The 20,971-nt window shown below is 37.2% G+C and overlaps 1 protein-coding gene across 7 annotated transcripts in view; it reads left to right on the top strand.

Annotated features, from left to right (window-relative positions):
* The window catches only part of LOC138317876 (serine/threonine-protein kinase SIK3-like), a 68,152-nt gene that overhangs the window by 18,148 nt on the left and 29,033 nt on the right, over positions 1-20,971 (top strand). For all 7 annotated transcript variants that reach the window (XR_011207817.1, XR_011207816.1, XR_011207814.1 and 4 more), the window contains exons 4-14: positions 4,900-5,061; positions 5,557-5,681; positions 9,588-9,711; positions 10,665-10,897; positions 11,972-12,140; positions 13,070-13,200; positions 14,609-14,921; positions 15,316-15,446; positions 16,238-16,350; positions 16,727-16,875; positions 17,709-17,905. Coding sequence is in view for 2 of the 7 variants with exons in the window: in XM_069259850.1 (XP_069115951.1) it covers positions 4,900-5,061; positions 5,557-5,681; positions 9,588-9,711; positions 10,665-10,897; positions 11,972-12,140; positions 13,070-13,200; positions 14,609-14,921; positions 15,316-15,446; positions 16,238-16,350; positions 16,727-16,875; positions 17,709-17,905 (1,847 nt within the window). In the remaining 5 variants the exon portion in view is untranslated. The remainder of the gene's footprint in view (positions 1-4,899; positions 5,062-5,556; positions 5,682-9,587; positions 9,712-10,664; positions 10,898-11,971; positions 12,141-13,069; positions 13,201-14,608; positions 14,922-15,315; positions 15,447-16,237; positions 16,351-16,726; positions 16,876-17,708; positions 17,906-20,971) is intronic.

Below are 20,971 nucleotides of genomic sequence, written 5' to 3'. Positions count from 1 at the left end.
TTGGCAAAACAGATAACTCTATGGTTTCCGCTCGTTATCTTTAGTATTTATTGTCCATTTTCAACCAGATTTGGTTTATTGCTTTATATTAATGAGTTCCTGCAGTGGTTTGATACTGGACAAAATCCATCAATATTTGCAAGAGTTACAGGACTTGATAACTTCACCTAATATTAACAATATTTTCAACTGTGAATAACTATTTTTTTGTGAAGATAAACAAACAGGCCTATCCACATATTTAAGGTCTTTTAACTAAAACTGAAATATGGACCGTCACCAACTCTGTATAGCCCACGATCGCATTTTGTCTGTGGTCCGTCTGTCCATCTGTTCACACTTGTGACTGCTATATCTTAGAAGGGGTCTGTCTCAAATTGTTGTTAGGCTCCCCTTATTTTTTAATGGGCCTTATTTGTGCACATTGCATAATTGAAGTTTGTTACTGGTACTACTATGGTGCTAAGGGACCTTTCTGAAATTTTACAGGTAGGTTCTTCTTAGTCCCAATATATAGATTATCAAATTACATTTTGTAATAGAAAAGGCATTCACTTCACCTGACTGATAAACAACTATCTTGAATTTTGTCACTTTTTCAGAAAGTATCGAAGAGGTGTATTTCTCAAATTAAATTTGAAGGGTTGTGGTCCTGAACATGAGCTCTGCATATCTATTTCTGAAACAATCCAAGCACATCATAGCAGACTGGACATATTGAATTTGACCATTGAAGTGTGTTTTTGCTACGTCTATTCAATATTTCAAAGGAAGGGAAAAGATCCGTCTTTCCATGGTCTGACAAGGATCATTCTTTAATTGGCACCAAAATGCCTTTAGAATCTCTTTTCTAATTTGACTTTGACTTGACTTATAATGTGTGTGAAAAGCAGGAACACTTTTCAATGTTAGCAAAGTATACTTGAGTAAATATATTGATAGACATTTTTCATGACCTGTTTGATCAGAATAGAACGTCGATGCTTCTAGAGTACCAAAACATCAACTGTCATGCAGTTACACTACATCACAGAGAATGCTTACTCTTTAGTTACTTTATAGTGGTTGTATGAAGGAGAAAAAAACCCACCTTCAGACCTAGCTAAAACACAACTCACTGATGTAATAGTACTTTTTTTGCATAGAAAGAGAGAGCATCACTTTATGATATAGGATTATGTTGATAATCCAAAGATCGGTGAGATAATGAGTGTAGTATGTAGTCTAACAGCTTGTTGTTGTAGTGACTAGCCTCTAATCATCACCTGTTTCACAACCAATGTGTATTTAACACTATCACTGGGTATTGGGTATTGATTGACTTTATAGCCGTACATCACCAGGGACCACAGTATTGCTCACCAGATCAGATCTACATTAACCAACTATTATGAAATTCAATCACCTCTACCCAATGTGCATTAACATATATTTATTATCTATCATAAACAAACTACATTTTTGACTTCTCTGAACCGACAGGCATTGGAACATCCGTCGCATATTTACAGGGCTGGACATTAACCATTGCCGAACAGCCCAGAGCAGGTCACACCTCCTGTCCGGCAAGTCAGTTGTATGACTTGCCCGACTGGGCAGGTGGAAATTTTAGTTATATATATGTTATTGATAATTGTTTAGGTTGATGTAGAGTTGATATTACAATCATTAAGGTAAACTTGCAACAAAAACTGTTCTATGAATTTGAAGCTTTCTGCAGATCTTCTGTGGAGGCTTGTCGCTCAATGTCGCCAGCTGTCAATCAAACCACACATGACTTTGCATTTCGTTTGTGTATGCTACAATGTTTGCTATGACATTGGTATACGTAGGTGCATGTGCATTTGCAAGCACAAGGCGTTGCTATATTACACCTGGCGATCGATCAATTACCACTAAACAGACAGATAGTTATATTATTGTTTATCTTAACAGAACATATTCTGTTGCAAAAATTGCTATTAACTACTGTAAACAGTGTATTATTAAATATTATTATTAGATATGAATGGGAAAGTTTTGCCCAACAGGCCAGTTCTTAAAAAAGTTAATGTCAAGCCCTGGTTTAGCCATTTTTACAGCCATACCAAGAAATAGGAGGATGTTAGTGTTATCTGTGTATGTCTGCCTTGTCCTTTCCTGTTCCCTCCATGTTAGTATTACATTTGTATCAGTGTATGTCTGCCTTGTCCTTTCCTGTTCCCTCCATGTTAGTGTTACATTTGTATCTGTGTATGTCTGCCTTGTCCTTTCCTGTTCCCTCCATGTTAGTATTACATTTGTATCAGTGTATGTCTGCCTTGTCCTTTCCTGTTCCCTCCATGTTAGTGTTACATTTGTATCAGTGTATGTCTGCCTTGTCCTTTCCTGTTCCCTCCATGTTAGTGTTACATTTGTATCTGTGTATGTCTGCCTTGTCCTTTCCTGTTCCCTCCATGTTAGTATTACATTTGTATCTGTGAATGTCTGCCTTGTCCTTTCCTGTTCCCTCCATGTTAGTGTTACATTTGTATCTGTGCCTTGTCCTTTCCTGTTCCCTCCATGTTAGTGTTACATTTGTATCTGTGTATGTCTGCCTTGTCCTTTCCTGTTCCCTCCATGTTAGAGTTACATTTGTATCAGTGTATGTCTGCTTTGTCCTTTCCTGTTCCCTCCATGTTAGTGTTACATTTGTATCTGTGTATGCCTGCCTTGTCCTTTCCTGTTCCCTCCATGTTAGTGTTACATTTGTATCAGTGTATGTCTGCCTTGTCCTTTCCTGTTCCCTCCATGTTAGTGTTACATTTGTATCAGTGTATGTCTGCCTTGTCCTTTCCTGTTCCCTCCATGTTAGTGTTACATTTGTATCTGTTTATGTCTGCCTTGTCCTTTCCTGTTCCCTCCATGTTAGTGTTACATTTGTATCTGTGTATGTCTGCCTTGTCCTTTCCTGTTCCCTCCATGTTAGAGTTACATTTGTATCTGTTTATGTCTGCCTTGTCCTTTCCTGTTCCCTCCATGTTAGTGTTACATTTGTATCTGTGTATGTCTGCCTTGTCCTTTCCTGTTCCCTCCATGTTAGAGTTACATTTGTATCTGTTTATGTCTGCCTTGTCCTTTCCTGTTCCCTCCATGTTAGTGTTACATTTGTATCTGTGTATGTCTGCCTTGTCCTTTCCTGTTCCCTCCATGTTAGAGTTACATTTGTATCTGTTTATGTCTGCCTTGTCCTTTCCTGTTCCCTCCATGTTAGTGTTACATTTGTATCTGTGTATGTCTGCCTTGTCCTTTCCTGTTCCCTCCATGTTAGTGTTACATTTGTATCTGTTTATGTCTGCCTTGTCCTTTCCTGTTCCCTCCATGTTAGTATTACATTTGTATCTGTGTATGTCTGCCTTGTCCTTTCCTGTTCCCTCCATGTTAGTGTTACATTTGTATCTGTGTATGTCTGCCTTGTCCTTTCCTGTTCCCTCCATGTTAGTGTTACATTTGTATCTGTGTATGTCTGCCTTGTCCTTTCCTGTTCCCTCCATGTTAGTGTTATTTGTGTATGTCTGCCTTGTCCTTTCCTGTTCCCTCCATGTTAGTGTTACATTTGTATCAGTGTATGTCTGCCTTGTCCTTTCCTGTTCCCTCCATGTTAGTGTTACATTTGTATCAGTGTATGTCTGCCTTGTCCTTTCCTGTTCCCTCCATGTTAGTGTTACATTTGTATCTGTTTATGTCTGCCTTGTCCTTTCCTGTTCCCTCCATGTTAGTGTTACATTTGTATCTGTGTATGTCTGCCTTGTCCTTTCCTGTTCCCTCCATGTTAGTGTTACATTTGTATCTGTGTATGTCTGCCTTGTCCTTTCCTGTTCCCTCCATGTTAGTGTTACATTTGTATCAGTGTATGTCTGCCTTGTCCTTTCCTGTTCCCTCCATGTTAGTGTTACATTTGTATCTGTGTATGTCTGCCTTGTCCTTTCCTGTTCCCTCCATGTTAGTGTTACATTTGTATCAGTGTATGTCTGCCTTGTCCTTTCCTGTTCCCTCCATGTTAGTGTTACATTTGTATCTGTGCCTTGTCCTTTCCTGTTCCCTCCATGTTAGTGTTACATTTGTATCAGTGTATGTCTGCCTTGTCCTTTCCTGTTCCCTCCATGTTAGTGTTACATTTGTATCTGTGTATGTCTGCCTTGTCCTTTCCTGTTCCCTCCATGTTAGTGTTACATTTGTATCTGTGTATGTCTGCCTTGTCCTTTCCTGTTCCCTCCATGTTAGTATTACATTTGTATCTGTGTATGTCTGCCTTGTCCTTTCCTGTTCCCTCCATGTTAGTGTTACATTTGTATCTGTGTATGTCTGCCTTGTCCTTTCCTGTTCCCTCCATGTTAGTGTTACATTTGTATCTGTGTATGTCTGCCTTGTCCTTTCCTGTTCCCTCCATGTTAGTGTTACATTTGTATCTGTGTATGTCTGCCTTGTCCTTTCCTGTTCCCTCCATGTTAGTGTTACATTTGTATCTGTGTATGTCTGCCTTGTCCTTTCCTGTTCCCTCCGTGTTAGTATTTACATTTGTATCAGTGTATGTCTGCCTTGTCCTTTCCTGTTCCCTCCATGTTAGTGTTACATTTGTATCTGTGTATGTCTGCCTTGTCCTTTCCTGTTCCCTCCATGTTAGTGTTACATTTGTATCTGTGTATGTCTGCCTTGCCCTTTCCTGTTCCCTCCATGTTAGTGTTATCTGTGTATGTCTGCCTTGTCCTTTCCTGTTCCCTCCATGTTAGTGTTACATTTGTATCTGTGTATGTCTGCCTTGTCCTTTCCTGTTCCCTCCATGTTAGTATTACATTTGTATCTGTGTATGTCTGCCTTGTCCTTTCCTGTTCCCTCCATGTTAGTGTTACATTTGTATCTGTGTATGTCTGCCTTTTTCAGATCACCTAGTCGCACATGGACGGATGAATGAAAAGGAGGCAAGAAGGAAGTTTAAACAGATAGTGGCGGCAGTCTCTTACTGTCACAGTCGCTGTGTGGTACACCGAGATCTGAAGGCAGAAAATCTCCTCTTAGATGCCAATCTTAATATCAAAATTGCAGGTAAGGTTTTCTTCAATGGTGTCAACTGAATTAAGTTACAACCATTTGTCTTACAGAAGGAGATATTACATAATTTAATCAATATGGCTGTTGAATTTCACAAAAGAATTAGAAATTTTGAAAAGAGAGGGCGTTGTGATGACTTCTTACAACTTCTTTAGAAAAAGAAATTTTGTCTTGGTTGTTGTAATTCTTTCCAAAGATTTGCAACGAAGCAAGAATTTATGTAAGAAATACCAATTAGGCCAAGCTAATTAGGGAGATGAGAAGATATGGTAGAATAAGGAATATTTTGTCGTGAAAGCAAGGAAGATTGGTTGTAAAATCAGTAGACATGCGCTTAAATTCATCATTGCTTATTGATTGTATGTAACTTTTAAGATACTGGCATCAGGATCATCTAATGATAATCTGAAGCTCAAAGGTCAAAGCAGATTTAAAAGTCATACTTTACTTATTTTACTTACATGTGATTTTATTTTTACACCATTGCAGACTTTGGGTTCAGTAATTACTTTAAACCAGGGTCTTGCTTAAAAACTTGGTGCGGAAGCCCTCCATATGCAGCACCAGAACTGTTCGAAGGGAAGGAATATGATGCTCCAAAAGTGGATATATGGGTGGGTATACAATCAACGATAGGAGCAACTTTTGTATAGATATTGTGTGTTAGTATAAAGGACTCAAGGTTGTTGGAGTGTGTTCAATGAAAATAAGTATTACATCTTAATAATTGTGAGAAACTTGATATATATATATATATATATATAGGACATGTAACATGTCTTGCGGAAACTTTTATTTATAAACCTATTTTTATTGTTTATGATAAATATCTAGTAACCTTCACCATTATTTAAAGTCATCCATTCTCAAATAGAGGGAAATGGGGTTATAATATGGAATCCTGGAATAGATGTTGGTTAAGGTTTTGTGCCAAATTGAGAAATACTGTTTTCCTTAATAGCTAGCAGTCATTTCTGCCTTGATACAGGATTATAAGTGTTGTTTTTGGTATGGTGAAGCTTTCCCCCTTCCCCTTCTCAGTCAGCCATATTTTCTTCTTGGATCAAGTTTTTCTCCTCTTCCTTCAGTCAGCCTTATTTTCTTTGTTGGTAAAATGTCCCCTCTCCCTTAATAAGTCAGCCATATTTTCTTCGTCAGTAAAATGTTTCCCCTCTCCCTTAATAAGTCAGCCATATTTTCTTTGTTAGTAAAATGTTTCCCCTATCCCTTAATAAGTCAGCAATATTTTCTTTGTTAGTAAAATGTTTCCCCTCTCCCTTAATAAGCCAGCCATATTTTCTTCATTGGTAAAATGTTTCCCCTCTCCCTTAATAAGTCAGCCATATTTTCTTCGTTGGTAAAACATTTACCCTCTCCCTTAATAAGTCAGCCATATTTTCTTTGTTAGTAAAATGTTTCCCCTCTCCCTTAATAAGCCAGCCATATTTTCTTCATTGGTAAAATGTTTCTACTCTCCCTTAATAAGTCAGCCATATTTTCTTTGTTGGTAAAACATTTCCCCTCTCCCTTAATAAGTCAGCCATATTTTCTTTGTTAGTAAAATGTTTCCCCTCTCCCTTAATAAGTCAGCCATATTTTCTTTGTTAGTAAAATGTTTCCCCTCTCCCTTAATAAGTCAGCCATATTTTCTTCATTGGTAAAACATTTCCCCTCTCCCTTAAAAAGTCAACCATATTTTCTTTGTTGATGAAGAAGATTCAGAAAGATAAGACATAATCTGTTTTTCATTACTATCAATCATGGTCTGCTCAGTTTGTCACACTTTCCGTGTCACACATTCCGAGAGTTTATTAAGCAGCTGTATATTATTTACTTTTTATTGCAATTTTTTCCATGTAAAAGTTGTTGATTACAGAGTGTCATTATTCACATCCCGGCATTCTTGTTTAATTTGTATGAGACGAGGATGTCAGACAGGAAACCGTTTGGCTTGAATATAGTATAATATCTAATCAGGAAATATAGTATATTATCTAGTCAGGAAATAGAGTATATTATCTAGTCAGGAAATATAGTATATTATCTAGTCAGGAAATATAGTATATCTGTTCAGGAAATATAGTATAATATCTAGTCAGGAAATATAGTATAATATCTATTCAGGAAATATAGTATAATATCTAGTCAGGAAATATAGTATAATATCTAGTCAGGAAATATAGTATAATATCTAGTCAGGAAATATAGTATAATATCTAGTCAGGAAATATAGTATATATCTAGTCAGGAAATATAGTATAATATCTAGTCAGGAAATATAGTATATTATCTAGTCAGGAAATATAGTATATCTGGTCAGGAAATATAGTATAATATCTAGTCAGGAAATATAGTAAAATATCTAGTCAGGAAATATAGTATAATATCTAGTCAGGAAATATAGTATAATATCTAGTCAGGAAATATAGTATATCTGGTCAGGAAATATAGTATAATATCTAGTCAGGAAATATAGTATAATATCTAGTCAGGAAATATAGTATATTATCTAGTCAGGAAATATAGTATAATATCTAGTCAGGAAATATAGTATATTATCTAGTCAGGAAATATAGTATAATAACTAGTCAGGAAATATAGTATAAGATATATACGGTAAACCTTCGGTTAGTTCGAACAAAATTAAATAAATATTGATGGACCAGTTCGAATTATCCGAAATTAAGCTTCAGGAAAAAATCGTGAGTTCGAACTATCCGAGTTGAAATCGGTAAAAACCAGTTTTGAGTACCGATGTACCTGGCATAAGCAATGTAAGGCAGAAAATCTATAGGGAAAGTATTTAGTTTCCTGAAGATATTATATTCAACCATTTTCTCGTGAACATGAGCATTTAATTGGTGAATTTATAATTAATTGCGTAGCAGAAGCCGCATGCTTATGTGCACGTGGACAAGGCCCCAAACAGCACCGTTCACGATCGCGGCCTATAATTTACATCGACGTCCGTTAATTGAGATAGAAACTTTATTTAAACCACAGAAAATCTAGTTAGATCTTTGTTATATTTCGTAACAAACGTAAATTTATTTATTAACTTTTTTAGTTAAAGAAAATCTGGTTTGATTTACGAAACTGCTGTTGAAAATATTTGTTTACATGTACATTCATTTCGTAAAATTAGGTCACAGTCGCACTAGAACTGTGACTGTCAGATTGTCCAAAACCCGATTGCACATCGTCTGCTTCTAAAATTACGTAACTAGTTTTAACCTGATGAAAAGCTACGTATCTATTGTGCAATTACCCAACAAGTGGATTGTTTTTGGCTGGAGCTGAATATGTAATCACACTCACTTGCTGTGACCCAGCGGCTGGCTTTTGATGCTCGCTGTGACACCTCGTAACTGGCCTGTCCAAGCCAGCATGAGGCACGTGTTTACAGGTAATTTAACACCTTGATTGGCTGATTAAAGATAGATTGAATACATATTTTAATGTCGACTTAAACTGATATCCGTATCTAGATTCAATTTGGACTTAACAAACATAGGCAATTTCTTCCACGTGTTTCCATCGGGTACAGCGAATTTAAATATACATTGTCGGGGCCTTGCTGCTTTGTGTACGATATATCGGCATAAATAATTTGTATATCTGTCGTATGGTCATTATAATGATGATCATTTATACAATCTTTATTCCATACATCAAAACTGTTGCAATATTCAAAATATATTGCCATTTTTAGGGACCTCATTGCGCCGATTTGCCGACAAAAATCTTACTTTTACGTTCATATTGACGTGTTTGAACTATCCGAAATAGGATTGATTATAAAAAGTCAGTGTTCGAACTATCACTAGCTAAAAAATTACCGTTTTTCTGGAAAAAATTGTGTGTTCGAACTATCCGGCGGTTCGAATTAACCGGAGGTTTACCGTATATATATCTAGTCAGGAAATATAGTATGATTTCCAGCCAGGAAATATAGTATGATATCTAGCCAGGAAACCTTTAAAATGTTATGAGTGAGTGATAATTGTGGTTAATCAAATGACACATAAAGATGTCATGAAAAAATGTTTTAGTATCATTTGTGACATAAATCTAGCCTTTGCAGTAATAAACTTTATGACATCTCAATATGTTGAGATTCAGAACTAAAAGATATATCAATGTTACTTGCTAATTTGGCATATATAGTTATTCACAGAATAAGGTAAAATAATGAAATTTAATTATAAGGAGCAATATAATACTGGATATATCAGGCAGGTGGTCAAGTAAAAAGCCTTGACTCCTTTTCATGTTGCCAGTCTAGATCTGGGTTTGATCCCTGGCACGGATCACATGCCAGATCATGTGAACTATTTTTCTCTGGGCACTCTGGTTTCCTCACACTCCTGTGTGAACATCCAGGACGTGCTAATAACATCTGGGATATGCTTTTAAATACCTACAGTATATTTGTTAAAATTGTAATGGGAACAGGCTAGCTTTAGTGGCTAATATGTTCTAGTCTCTAAGGAAAGATAATATGAATTTTTATGTTTCAGAGTCTTGGTGTGGTGCTATATGTGTTGGTATGTGGGGCATTGCCATTTGATGGCAACACCTTGCAGAGTCTGCGTGGGCGAGTGCTACGGGGCAAATTTGGAGTTCCGTTTTACATGACTACTGGTAGGAATGATTAGTACCCTATATAGTACAGAGATAGCTTGCCTTGTACTTGTATATCATGGACATGTTTGATTTGAGCAATTTTTATTTGTCCTGACCAAGAATTACAGCCAAAATTTAACTTGACTTCCAAATGCAAAAAATACAACAACAAAAAATTTTAAATAAAAGTTGTACCATTGTTCCACCAAGTAATGAGGTTAAACTGTAAGAATGGGAATAATTCATGTAGCATGTGATACCGGATAATGTTTGTGCGGGACTATTGTTTGTATTGGTGATGGAATGACGTCAAAAGATGATATCCTGAGCTAACGTTATTTCAGCGGGAATAGGTACGTTACATTACTACTGGAAATCCTAGTCCCGCACAAATGTCATCGGGTATCACATGGTAAGTGAAGTAGTCCCATTGCCTGTCTCATTCCATTCCTGTCATATCATGGAGAGTTATCTGCCCTTATATTATGGGTTGGTACAGATCTAGACGTTACCACATAATAATAAGTTCATAGTTTCAAGACTTCTGATTTTGTGTCAGGAAAAGACACATAAAAATCTGATAAATTATGTCAGAAGCTGGGATCAAGGGCTACATGTACCTTATTTGTTTGTATCGTTGACCTTAATTTTCAATCAAAGACAAAGGAATAAAATCTGCTGAAATCTGAAGCTGATTTCCTCTTAATAACCAAGAAATTGTGAAGTATGCTGATATGAATTAAGATCCTTGCTTTAGAATAGATGATTCCCAAAGTTAATAATAATAATGCAGGATTAATATGGCCTCTTGATAATAATATGGCTCCATTGGTCCCTTGGTACATTTCTAGTAGGGAATTGGTGATTACACAAAAACGACTTTTCCTAAGTACATTCTTAAACAAGAAAAAAGGTCTTTTTGTGAAATGTATGTACCTGTATGAACAATAAACTTTATCTTTTCATTACAGAATGTGAGAATTTGATAAAAATGATGCTAACTGTGGATGCCAATAAACGAATCACAATGAAGCAGATTATACAACATCGATGGATGAAAGGCGGCGATGATGATCCCGATTTTGAAGAGCAAATAAATGAGTACAATCGCCCGACGGATGTGGATCCTGACCTAGAAAACCTAAACGAACAGATTATATCTCACATGGAATACCTGGATATAGATATAGAGAGAGTTGTTAGGGTAACTACTTCTAAATATAGATAGAGTTGTTAGGGTAACTACTTCTAAATATAGATAGAGTTGTTAGGGTAACTACTTCTAAATATAGATAGAGTTGTTAGGGTAACTACTTCTAAATATAGATAGAGTTGTTAGGGTAACTACTTATAGATATAGAGAGAGTTGTTAGGGTAACTACTTCTAAATATAGATAGAGTTGTTAGGGTAACTATTTATAGATAAAGAGAGAGTTGTTAGGGTAACTACTTATAGATATAGATAGGGTTATTATTTTTAGATATAGAGAGAGTTGTTAGGGTAACTACTTATAGATATAAATGGGGTTATTATTTTTAGATATAGAGAGAGTTGTTAGGGTAACTACTTATAAATATAGATAGGGTTATTATTTTTAGATATAGAGAGAGTTGTTAGGGTAACTACTTATAAATATAGATAGGGTTATTATTTATAGATATAGAGAGAGTTGTTAGGGTAACTACTTATAAATATAGATAGGGTTATTATTTATAGATATAGAGAGAGTTGTTAGGGTAACTACTTATAAATATAGATAGGGTTATTATTTATAGATATAGAGAGAGTTGTTAGGGTAACTACTTATAGATATAAATGGGGTTATTATTTTTAGATATAGAGAGAGTTGTTAGGGTAACTCTTTATAGATATAGAGAGAGTTGTTAGGGTACCTATTTATAGATATAGAGAGAGTTGTTAGGGTACCTATTTATAGATATATAGAGAGTTGTTAGGTTTACTATTTATAGATATAGAGAGGGTTGTTAGGGTAACTATTTATAGATATATAGAGGGTTGTTAGAGTCATTATTTATAGATATAGAGATGATAGGGTCACTATTTATTGATATAAAGATAAATGTTAATGTTATGTTGTAACTTTATATATGTGACAAAGAATTCATTCTAAATGTAGACAGAATATATTCCAATTCAGTACACTGGCCTGTGAGGACCTAGGATGTTACTTGTATATTGAGTTCAGTAATCTGATATTCAGTTTGATTATTTGATTTTCTTGTTTGTGAGATAATTATTGAAGGGTGTTTATTTCAGTCTGTACGTGAACAGTGCTACGATTTCCATAGTGCCATATACCACCTTTTGTTGGACAAACTGAAGAAACATCCAAAGACGATGATGAGCAAACTACCGACTCTAGGTCCTCCGAACCTGCCCCTGGCTGTACGGACAGAACGAAGATCTAGTATCACTACCGGTGTTGGTGAGGAAAATATTATTGTTATAGTTGTATAATTCAATTTTGCTTGTTACGAGCATTTTCATTGGCTTAAAAATTTACATTATCAGCCCATAAAGGAAAAAATGGCGTCGCCGTTTGTAACGTTGCTTCTGATTGGCTGAGATGACGGCATAATGATTTCATAGACAAAAGAAAATGAATTTTGAATATTGAAGAGATTATCTTAAGTAAATTGAATTATAAGTATTAATTTGAATAGATTTTTTATGTTATGGAGATATAACACAAAAATCTGAGTGTACTCTTATCATAAACGCTTCGCAGTTTATTTAGAGTACACTCAGATTTTTGTGTCAATAAAGTCATCTTTGATAGAAGACACTTCCATGCTGATTTCCACACAAAAATGTCTGAAAATTCGTTTGTGATCATATACAAGCACACTTGGGATGGCGAGAATTGGTACTCGACAGAACTGGTCGCCTGCCAGTAATCTTTTGAAAATAATTTCAGACACATCATAGCAATAGACAATAACCATGTTATTAAGCTTTAAGATATCCATAGATTGAAGTAAATCTGATTAAAATTATACTTGTAATTTCGCTCGACTATGATGCTATACGATTCGCTTAAATACAATATCTAACAACTCTCCATTTGAGGTCACCTCAGCATGACCCCTGGCCTAAAATCAGAACATCCCTGGATGTTCTATTAGCTGTTTAATTAATTCCAAGTTAATCGATCAGGGACATGTTGATTTGCTAACCATAGGGTTCAAGCTGAGGTGACCTCAAATGGAGAGTTGTTAGATATTGTATTTGAGAGTATCGTAAAGCATCGTAGTGGAGCGAAATTACAAGTCTAAATTTTGATAAGATTGAGATCAAAGTGTGAAAGAGAAATTAATGATTTATTCTATGATTTTGTGAATATTTTATTAACAGTTGAAAGAGTCGAGGTACCTGTAGAAGTGGAGGTATCCAAGGAGACCGAGCCAAAGCTACCCACTGCCACGACAACAATTGGTGCTATTCCACAAGTACAATTCTTTAATGAAAATAATCAATTAACAGAGGTTGGTACTACTCATAATTTCTTCTTACAAAAATGACCACAAAAAGAACAAGATATAAATAATGATTTATTAAGAAATAACCAATTTTCTTTCCTAATGAAGGTTGTCAATTTGCATTCTATCTAGATATATTGTAATTACCTTATTTTTGCGCGTATAGTGCGCACCCACGTATAGTGCGCAGGTACGTTTTTGAGTTTCATTTTGGAAAAAAAAAATTTACAAAACCTAAAATCTCAGTTTTTGTATCTTCGTTCACAACATTTTGCATTGCCTCCAAACACTTTTGAAGAACAAAATCAAAAGGTTCTTATTGTTTATCAGTGCTTAAAACAACCTTCTGTTCATTAAAATTAACTGGCGAGAGGAGTTTGACACGATGATTGACACTTTGTTTACACAACGGCAGGCCTAGTTAGCTTGTGAATTGCCGGTGACACTATAATGAGGATATCAACAACGATGTTTCTACAATCAAATAATTAACCATACCTTGTGTAATTCCAAGTGGTATCAATCAAGTCTATTGTGTATCTGTTCGGCATTTAGGTTTAATTATTGTCCAAGATATTAGCTGAAAAGCCGACTGAGTAGGCCAATCAACCACAGGTGGCCGCCATATTTGATTACTGACAGCACGCTTCCGTATTCTCAATTATTTCAATTAGTATTGAAATCAGGATGATATCTTACAGAACCATTTCAAAAGATAGTAATAAGAGTAAATTTTACAGTCATACCATCATTTATAGTGCCGATTGGTCAGTGTTAATGTAGGAAGGTTTTAGTTTCGTATTTAATTTGCTGGCTCTGCATGTGGGATTACACTCACTTCCGTAAACATTTGCAAGTTCAAAAGTTTTCACATGCTGGAGAAACTTATTTATAAGGTAATCTGTCTAATGTGACGAATTAATTACACACTTATACATCGTTTCAAGCTCCAGGCTATATTCATTTAGCCATTTAGATTTGGAGATACCTTACTGAAGATTCACGATCGTAACATGAATCCGGTCATGAACACACGTGCTCTCAAAACGGACTTTCAAGGAATTAAAGATAAAAATTTCAAGAGATGTTTTCCTTTTATATTGAATATATGCATTGACCATTGACTTAAAGATCAAAGTATTTAATCATAATTATTTCACGACAACGTGTACAAAATGTTACTGCATAGCTCGGACCTGCCGGTCGGTGATCATAACCCAGGACCTGGCCATGCCTTGTACCTGCGTATAGTGCGCACCCCCAACTTTTCACTTGATAAATTATGAAAAAAAGTGCGCACTATACGCGCAAAAATACAGTAAACTTTTTTGAATTTGGATTCATTGTAATTACTTCTATTTTGTCATTTTGGTTTTGACATGTATATTGTAATTACCTCCCCTTTATTTTCTAGCCTGATGAAGGCAGTCAGCATTCCGATTCTGATAGTGAGGAACCGTGTCCTGAAGCTCTCGCTCGTTACCTGGCGATGCGGCGACACACAGTGGGTGTCGGCGACAGTCGTCATGAGGTGCCAGAAGACGTTCGAGTCAAACTTGCCAACAATCAGCCAATCATTGCCCTTCCTCAGCCCAACTATCTTCTGCCTCTCAGCCTCTTGCCCCATATGAATCTCCCTGATACAGTACCACAGGTCCAGAGTGAGGTGCCCAGCTATCCAACCAATGAACAGCATTTACTTCAGCCGCCCTTAATGTGGGGTCCAGGTAGGGGAACTCCTGTATAATGGGAACATTACTCTATAGTGAATAATACATCCAAGTGACCATTTCTTTGGTAATGTTAATGTTTGAAGTAATTGTGGTAAAGAGATTATCTCCATGGTTAGTATGGCTAGAAGTCACCAGCATTAGGGAAAGGAGAAATCAATTATATGGCTTTAGATTTTATTTTATGATAAAGGGAAAGAGAAATTAATTATGGACAATTGAAATGAAATCTGTTGGAATTTTAAGAATAAGAAAATCTTCCTTTCAGATTATGTACATGTATATTGTGAAACCTGACATTTTATTTACTAGTACTAATTTTACCTAAATCCAAGAATGAAGATTTATTAAAGCCAAATTTTCAATTTGTCATCCACCTTGTTTTACCCAGACGTCGGTGGTTGCCTTGGTAACATGAGCAGACGGGCATCTGATGGCGGGGCGAATATTCAGTTGTTTGCCAGACAAATGTACGGAGGGAGTCTGCCTGGGAGCCCAGGGAGCCAAGAATGTCTGGCTGGGGTAGGTGGTATATAATGTCTTGTTATTTGGTGTCTCTTTTGAAAATTCCTTAGAAACATTATGAAATTGTAATTGATTATCACATCATATTTCAGTAGTTTGAAAATAACCAATTGTAATGAAAATTATAATAAATAACTTTCTAGTCCCCTCTGTCCCCAGTTGGAACACTGTTGCCACCTATTCAGGGTTTTGTAACAGTAAATTGTAATGTTTCTGGTTTCCAGTCACCTCTGTCCCCGGTAGGAATGCCCCTGACACCTATTCAGGGTTCTGTAACAGTTAATTGTAATGTTTCTGGTTTCCAGTCCCCTCTGTCCCCGGTAGGAATGCCCCTGACACCTATGCAGGGTTCTGTAACAGTTAATTGTAATGTTTCTGGTTTGCAGTCCCCTCTGTCCCTGGTAGGAATGCCCCTGACACCTATGCAGGGTTCTGTAACAGTTAATTGTAATGTTTCTGGTTTGCAGTCCCCTCTGTCCCTGGTAGGAATGCCCCTGACACCAATGCAGGATTCTGTAACAGTTAATTGTAATGTTTCTGGTTTCCAGTCACCTCTGTCCCTGGTAGGAATGCCCTGACACCTATTCAGGGTTCTGTAACAGTTAATTGTAATGTTTCTGGTTTCCTGTCACCTCTGTCCCCGGTAGGAATGCCCTGACACCTATTCAGGGTTCTGTAACAGTTAATTGTAATGTTTCTGGTTTCCAGTCACCTCTGTCCCCGGTAGGAATGCCCTGACACCTATCTGGGGTTCTGTAACAGTTAATTGTAATGTTTCTGGTTTCCAGTCCCCTCTGTCCCCGGTAGGAATGCCCCTGACACCTATTCAGGGTTCTGTAACAGTGGAAGAAAATGAGGACGGTGGGTCTGACCAGGAGCCGGATACTGAAGCTGTACAGAGGTAGGACATTAAAACATGACTGATAAGGAACAGCTTTTGTCAGTAAAATTCAGAAAGCGAAGTCTGGTTCTCTATACATATTCAATTCTCCAGTATATTATGAACTGAATAAGAGAAAATTTTATTTTTACCAGATTTAAATTTTAGTGATCTTGCTTCCAGAGTATATATGATTCAACTAGATATACAGCATGTCATACCATTATTTCCAAATGGATGTTATCAAAAAAGCAAGAATTGTTTTGTCCTTTGTTGTGTTTGTTTGGTGCCCTAATAGATTATATGTCATAATTGAATTATGTGCCTTTACAGGTATCTGGCGCACCCCGCTGCCCTGATAGATTTTATGTCATAATTGAATTATGTGCCGTTCCAGGTATCTGGCTAGCAGGGGGCGCACCAAGCGACACACATTGGCAATGTCCAATCCGATGCACGAGATTCCAGAGGAACTACAACGTAAACTGTCTCTTCAGCCTATCAGACCTGTGCGTAGGAATCACTTCCCGGTGGGAGGGTCATTAAGTAAGTATATCAGTTTCAACCGCTGAAATTTTGTATTTTGATTTAAATATAAAAGGGTCATCTGCCCTTGCAGGTAGGTATTGATTGTGACATCATGTGTTTGCGAGTGTGACATTATACTTTTTGGTGAAAGTGAAGTGAATTGTGCTCACAAAACAACGATGTAACAATGGATACTTACCCGAAAGGGAACTAATTCTGTAATATGCAAAGACGGAATATAGGTAGTATGTACAGAAATTTCCCTCATACCTACGAGTGTAATAGTGGTTTAGCTGATACAATACACACATGTTGGCTGTGGATATGTTATGTGGCTACACATGTAATAGCCTCGTGACATCAAAGTAACTATTTTTTCGGTGACTAAATTTTTTAAATGTTATTTTCAGAAAATAGGCAGGTTTTACTGTAAATAATGCAAGAAATAGGATTTGTATTTAAAATATAATGCAATATTCTTCATGAATGGAAAATGGACTTGCAGTTATATCATATTGGTAAGACGAATGATTAAAACATCAAGGTATGAGAGAAAAATACTCTTTCATAGGTGGATATGAGGGATAGGGATATTCAACCCTCAGGATCACAAAATGTTGCAAAACTCATGGTAAGCCTGGGGTTTTACATTTTGTGACCCTCAGGCAGAATATCTCTCATATCCACATATGAAAGAGTCTTATGATATAGTATGTACAGAATTTTGTATGTTTTGATGTATAGCTGTAAACCTTTCGTGAAAGATGTACAGAAAGAATAATTTGTGTTATTCCATTGTGTTCCATTTACATACAGTTGTATAGGTCATTAAGAGTTTAATACCATTGTAGCACCAAACTCCTTCCGTGACGTGAACTCTCTACACTTACCTAACGAGAGATTCTCACCTGTCCGTCGGGCGAGTGATGGACTTCCTAATCTACACAAACATCAGTCTCACCTGGAGAAACTCTACAATCAGAATCTGAGCACGCGGCACAGTCACTCTAGTCTAAAACAGCTCCACCAGGAATGTCAGGAACTACAGGTCTGTTTCAATTACTACAATTACATTTGTATTATCGCCAAAGATCTGGTGATGTTTGAAGTAATAGAAATATTGTGATCGGGAATCAAGAGTGTAACGTGACGCTACCAAAATTGGAACACTTTTTGCAGATAATTTTAAAAATTTTCTTACTTGTGGTTGAATCCAGATTTTTTTCTTAACATTCCACAAATAGATGCTTTTATTATTAATTTCATGATTTTTCTTGTCAGCAGTGCATATATTTATAAATACAGAGCTTGGAATCATGCCCGGTCCAGCCCTGTGTTTCAGCTGGTTTGAGTACCCAAAATGGAACATCTCCTAAATAAAGTTTGATTAATAAATGCCCAGGCATGATAAAAAATGTTTGAATTCATTAAAAGAAAGTTCAAACATTTTTTAGTTTATTCAAGGCAGATGTCTTTCAAAAATATTCCATTCAGCATTTATTTTTCTTATTTTAAAATATATGGTGTTTTTAGGAATGTGGCACGACGTCGTTTCCCGGAGTTTTTCAAAATTTCGTTATTTTCATTTTTGAATACAGATAATAAGCAACTGGAAAGAAAATGACGTATTAGAATTGTCACAGTTATTAGTCAGCACCTTAATTTTTGTTCAGGACTGTTGTTGTTAGTTTAGATTGTAAACTGAAAATTCTGTATCACATATTTTAAAAGTGTTTCATTTTGGGTAGCGTTCCAAATTGAGTAGCGTCACGTTATATTGTTTAAACATTTCTTTTCCACTAAAAAGTCAATGACCTGAGGAAAGTTACCGGGTTCTGTAAACTAACTTTCTTATTTTATTTATTTATTTTAATTTATTTTTGCGAAATTCACTATCAAGGTAAGTAAATTCACTATCAAGGTAAGTTCGCTATCTCAACAAATTTATATCTTCCACATTTCTTGCACAGCCAAATTCAAAGATACCGCCATTCAATTTTAAATCAACGAAATTTAATTTCTGCGTACATGTTTTGAAACAGGTATTGCAAAATTTAGTAGCCCCGAAAGATAATTGGTTTATAGTATACAGTACTTCCCCCCTCTCAGTGTATACAGTATACAGTACTTCCCCCCTCTCAGTGTATACAGTATACAGTACTTTCCCCCCCCTCTCAGTGTATTCAGTTATACAGTACTTCCCCCCCCCTCTCGTGTATACAGTATACAGTACTCCCCCCCCCCCTCTCAGTGTATACAGTATACAGTACTCCCCCCCCCTCTCAGTGTATACAGTATACAGTACTCCCCCCCCCTCTCAGTGTATACAGTATACAGTACTTCCCCCCTCTCAGTGTATACAGTATACAGTACTTCCCCCCCCTCTCAGTGTATACAGTATACAGTACTTCCCCCCCCCTCTCAGTGTATACAGTATACAGTACTTCCCCCCCCCCCTCTCAGTGTATACAGTATACAGTACTCTCCCCCCCCCCTTTCAGTGTATACAGTATACAGTACTTCCCCCCCCTCTCAGTGTATACAGTATACAGTACTTCCCCCCCCCCTCTCAGTGTATACAGTATACAGTACTTCCCCCCCTCTCTCAGTGTATACAGTATACAGTACTTCCCCCCCTCTCAGTGTATACAGTATACAGTACTCCCCCCCCCTCTCAGTGTTATACAGTACTCCCCCCCTCTCAGTGTATACAGTATACAGTACTCCCCCCTCTCTCAGTGTATACAGTATACAGTACTCCCCCCCCCTCAGTGTATACAGTATACAGTACTTCCCCCCCTCTCAGTGTATACAGTATACAGTATTCCCCCCCTCACAGTGTATACAGTATACAGTACTCCCCCCCCTCTCAGTGTATACAGTATACAGTACTCCCCCCCTCTCAGTGTATACAGTATACAGTACTTCCCCCCCCCTCTCAGTGTATAAGTATACAGTACTTCCCCCCCCCTCTCAGTGTATAAAGTATACAGTACTTCCCCCCCTCTCAGTGTATACAGTATACAGTACTTCCCCCCCTCTCAGTGTATACAGTATACAGTACTCCCCCCCTCTCAGTGTATACAGTATACAGTACTTCCCCCCCTCTCAGTGTATACAGTATACAGTACTTCCTCCCCCCTCTCAGTGTATACAGTATACAGTACGTCCCCCCCTCTCAGTGTATACAGTATACAGTACGTCCCCCCCTCTCAGTGTATACAGTATACATTACTTCCCCCCCCCCTCTCAGTGTATACAGTATACAGTACTTCCCCCCTCTCAGTGTATACAGTATACATTACTTCCCCACCCCCCCTCTCAGTGTATACAGTATACATTACTTCCCCACCCCCCTCTCAGTGTATACAGTATACAGTACTTCCCCCCCTCTCAGTGTATACAGTATACAGTACTTCCCCCCCCCCCTCTCAGTGTATACAGTATACAGTACTTCCCCACCCTCCTCTCAGTGTATACAGTATACAGTACCCCCCCCCCCCCTCTCAGTGTATACAGTATACAGTACTTCCCCCCCCCCTCTCAGTGTATACTGTATACAGTACTTCCCCCCCCCCTCTCAGTGTATACAGTATACAGTACTTCCCCACCCCCCTCTCAGTGTATACAGTATACAGTACCTCCCCCCCTCTCAGTGTATACAGTATACAGTACTTCCCCCCCTCTCAGTGTATACAGTATACAGTACCTCCCCCCCCTCTCAGTGTATACAGTATACAGTACTTCCCCCCTCTCAGTGTATACAGTATACATTACTTCCCCACCCCCCTCTCAGTGTATACAGTATACATTACTTCCCCACCCCCCTCTCAGTGTATACAGTATACAGTACTTCCCCACCCCCCTCTCAGTGTATACAGTATATACAGTACTTCCCCCCCTCTCAGTGTATACAGTATACAGTACTCCCCCCCCCTCTCAGTGTATAAAGGTGTGGGGGATCAATCATAGGTACTGTGCTGCACTGTACATATACACTGCCCTCCAAAAGTTCTGTTACACATGCATTTTTTATAAATAAATTCAAAAAACAAGATAATTTCAATATTCTTTTAGTTATCACGTGAATATTTTATTTTCCAAATACTTTTAC

The sequence above is a fragment of the Argopecten irradians genome, chromosome 3 (assembly GCF_041381155.1).
Source record: "Argopecten irradians isolate NY chromosome 3, Ai_NY, whole genome shotgun sequence".
NCBI lineage: Eukaryota > Metazoa > Mollusca > Bivalvia > Pectinida > Pectinidae > Argopecten > Argopecten irradians.
This window is presented reverse-complemented; position numbering and strand designations above follow the sequence as displayed.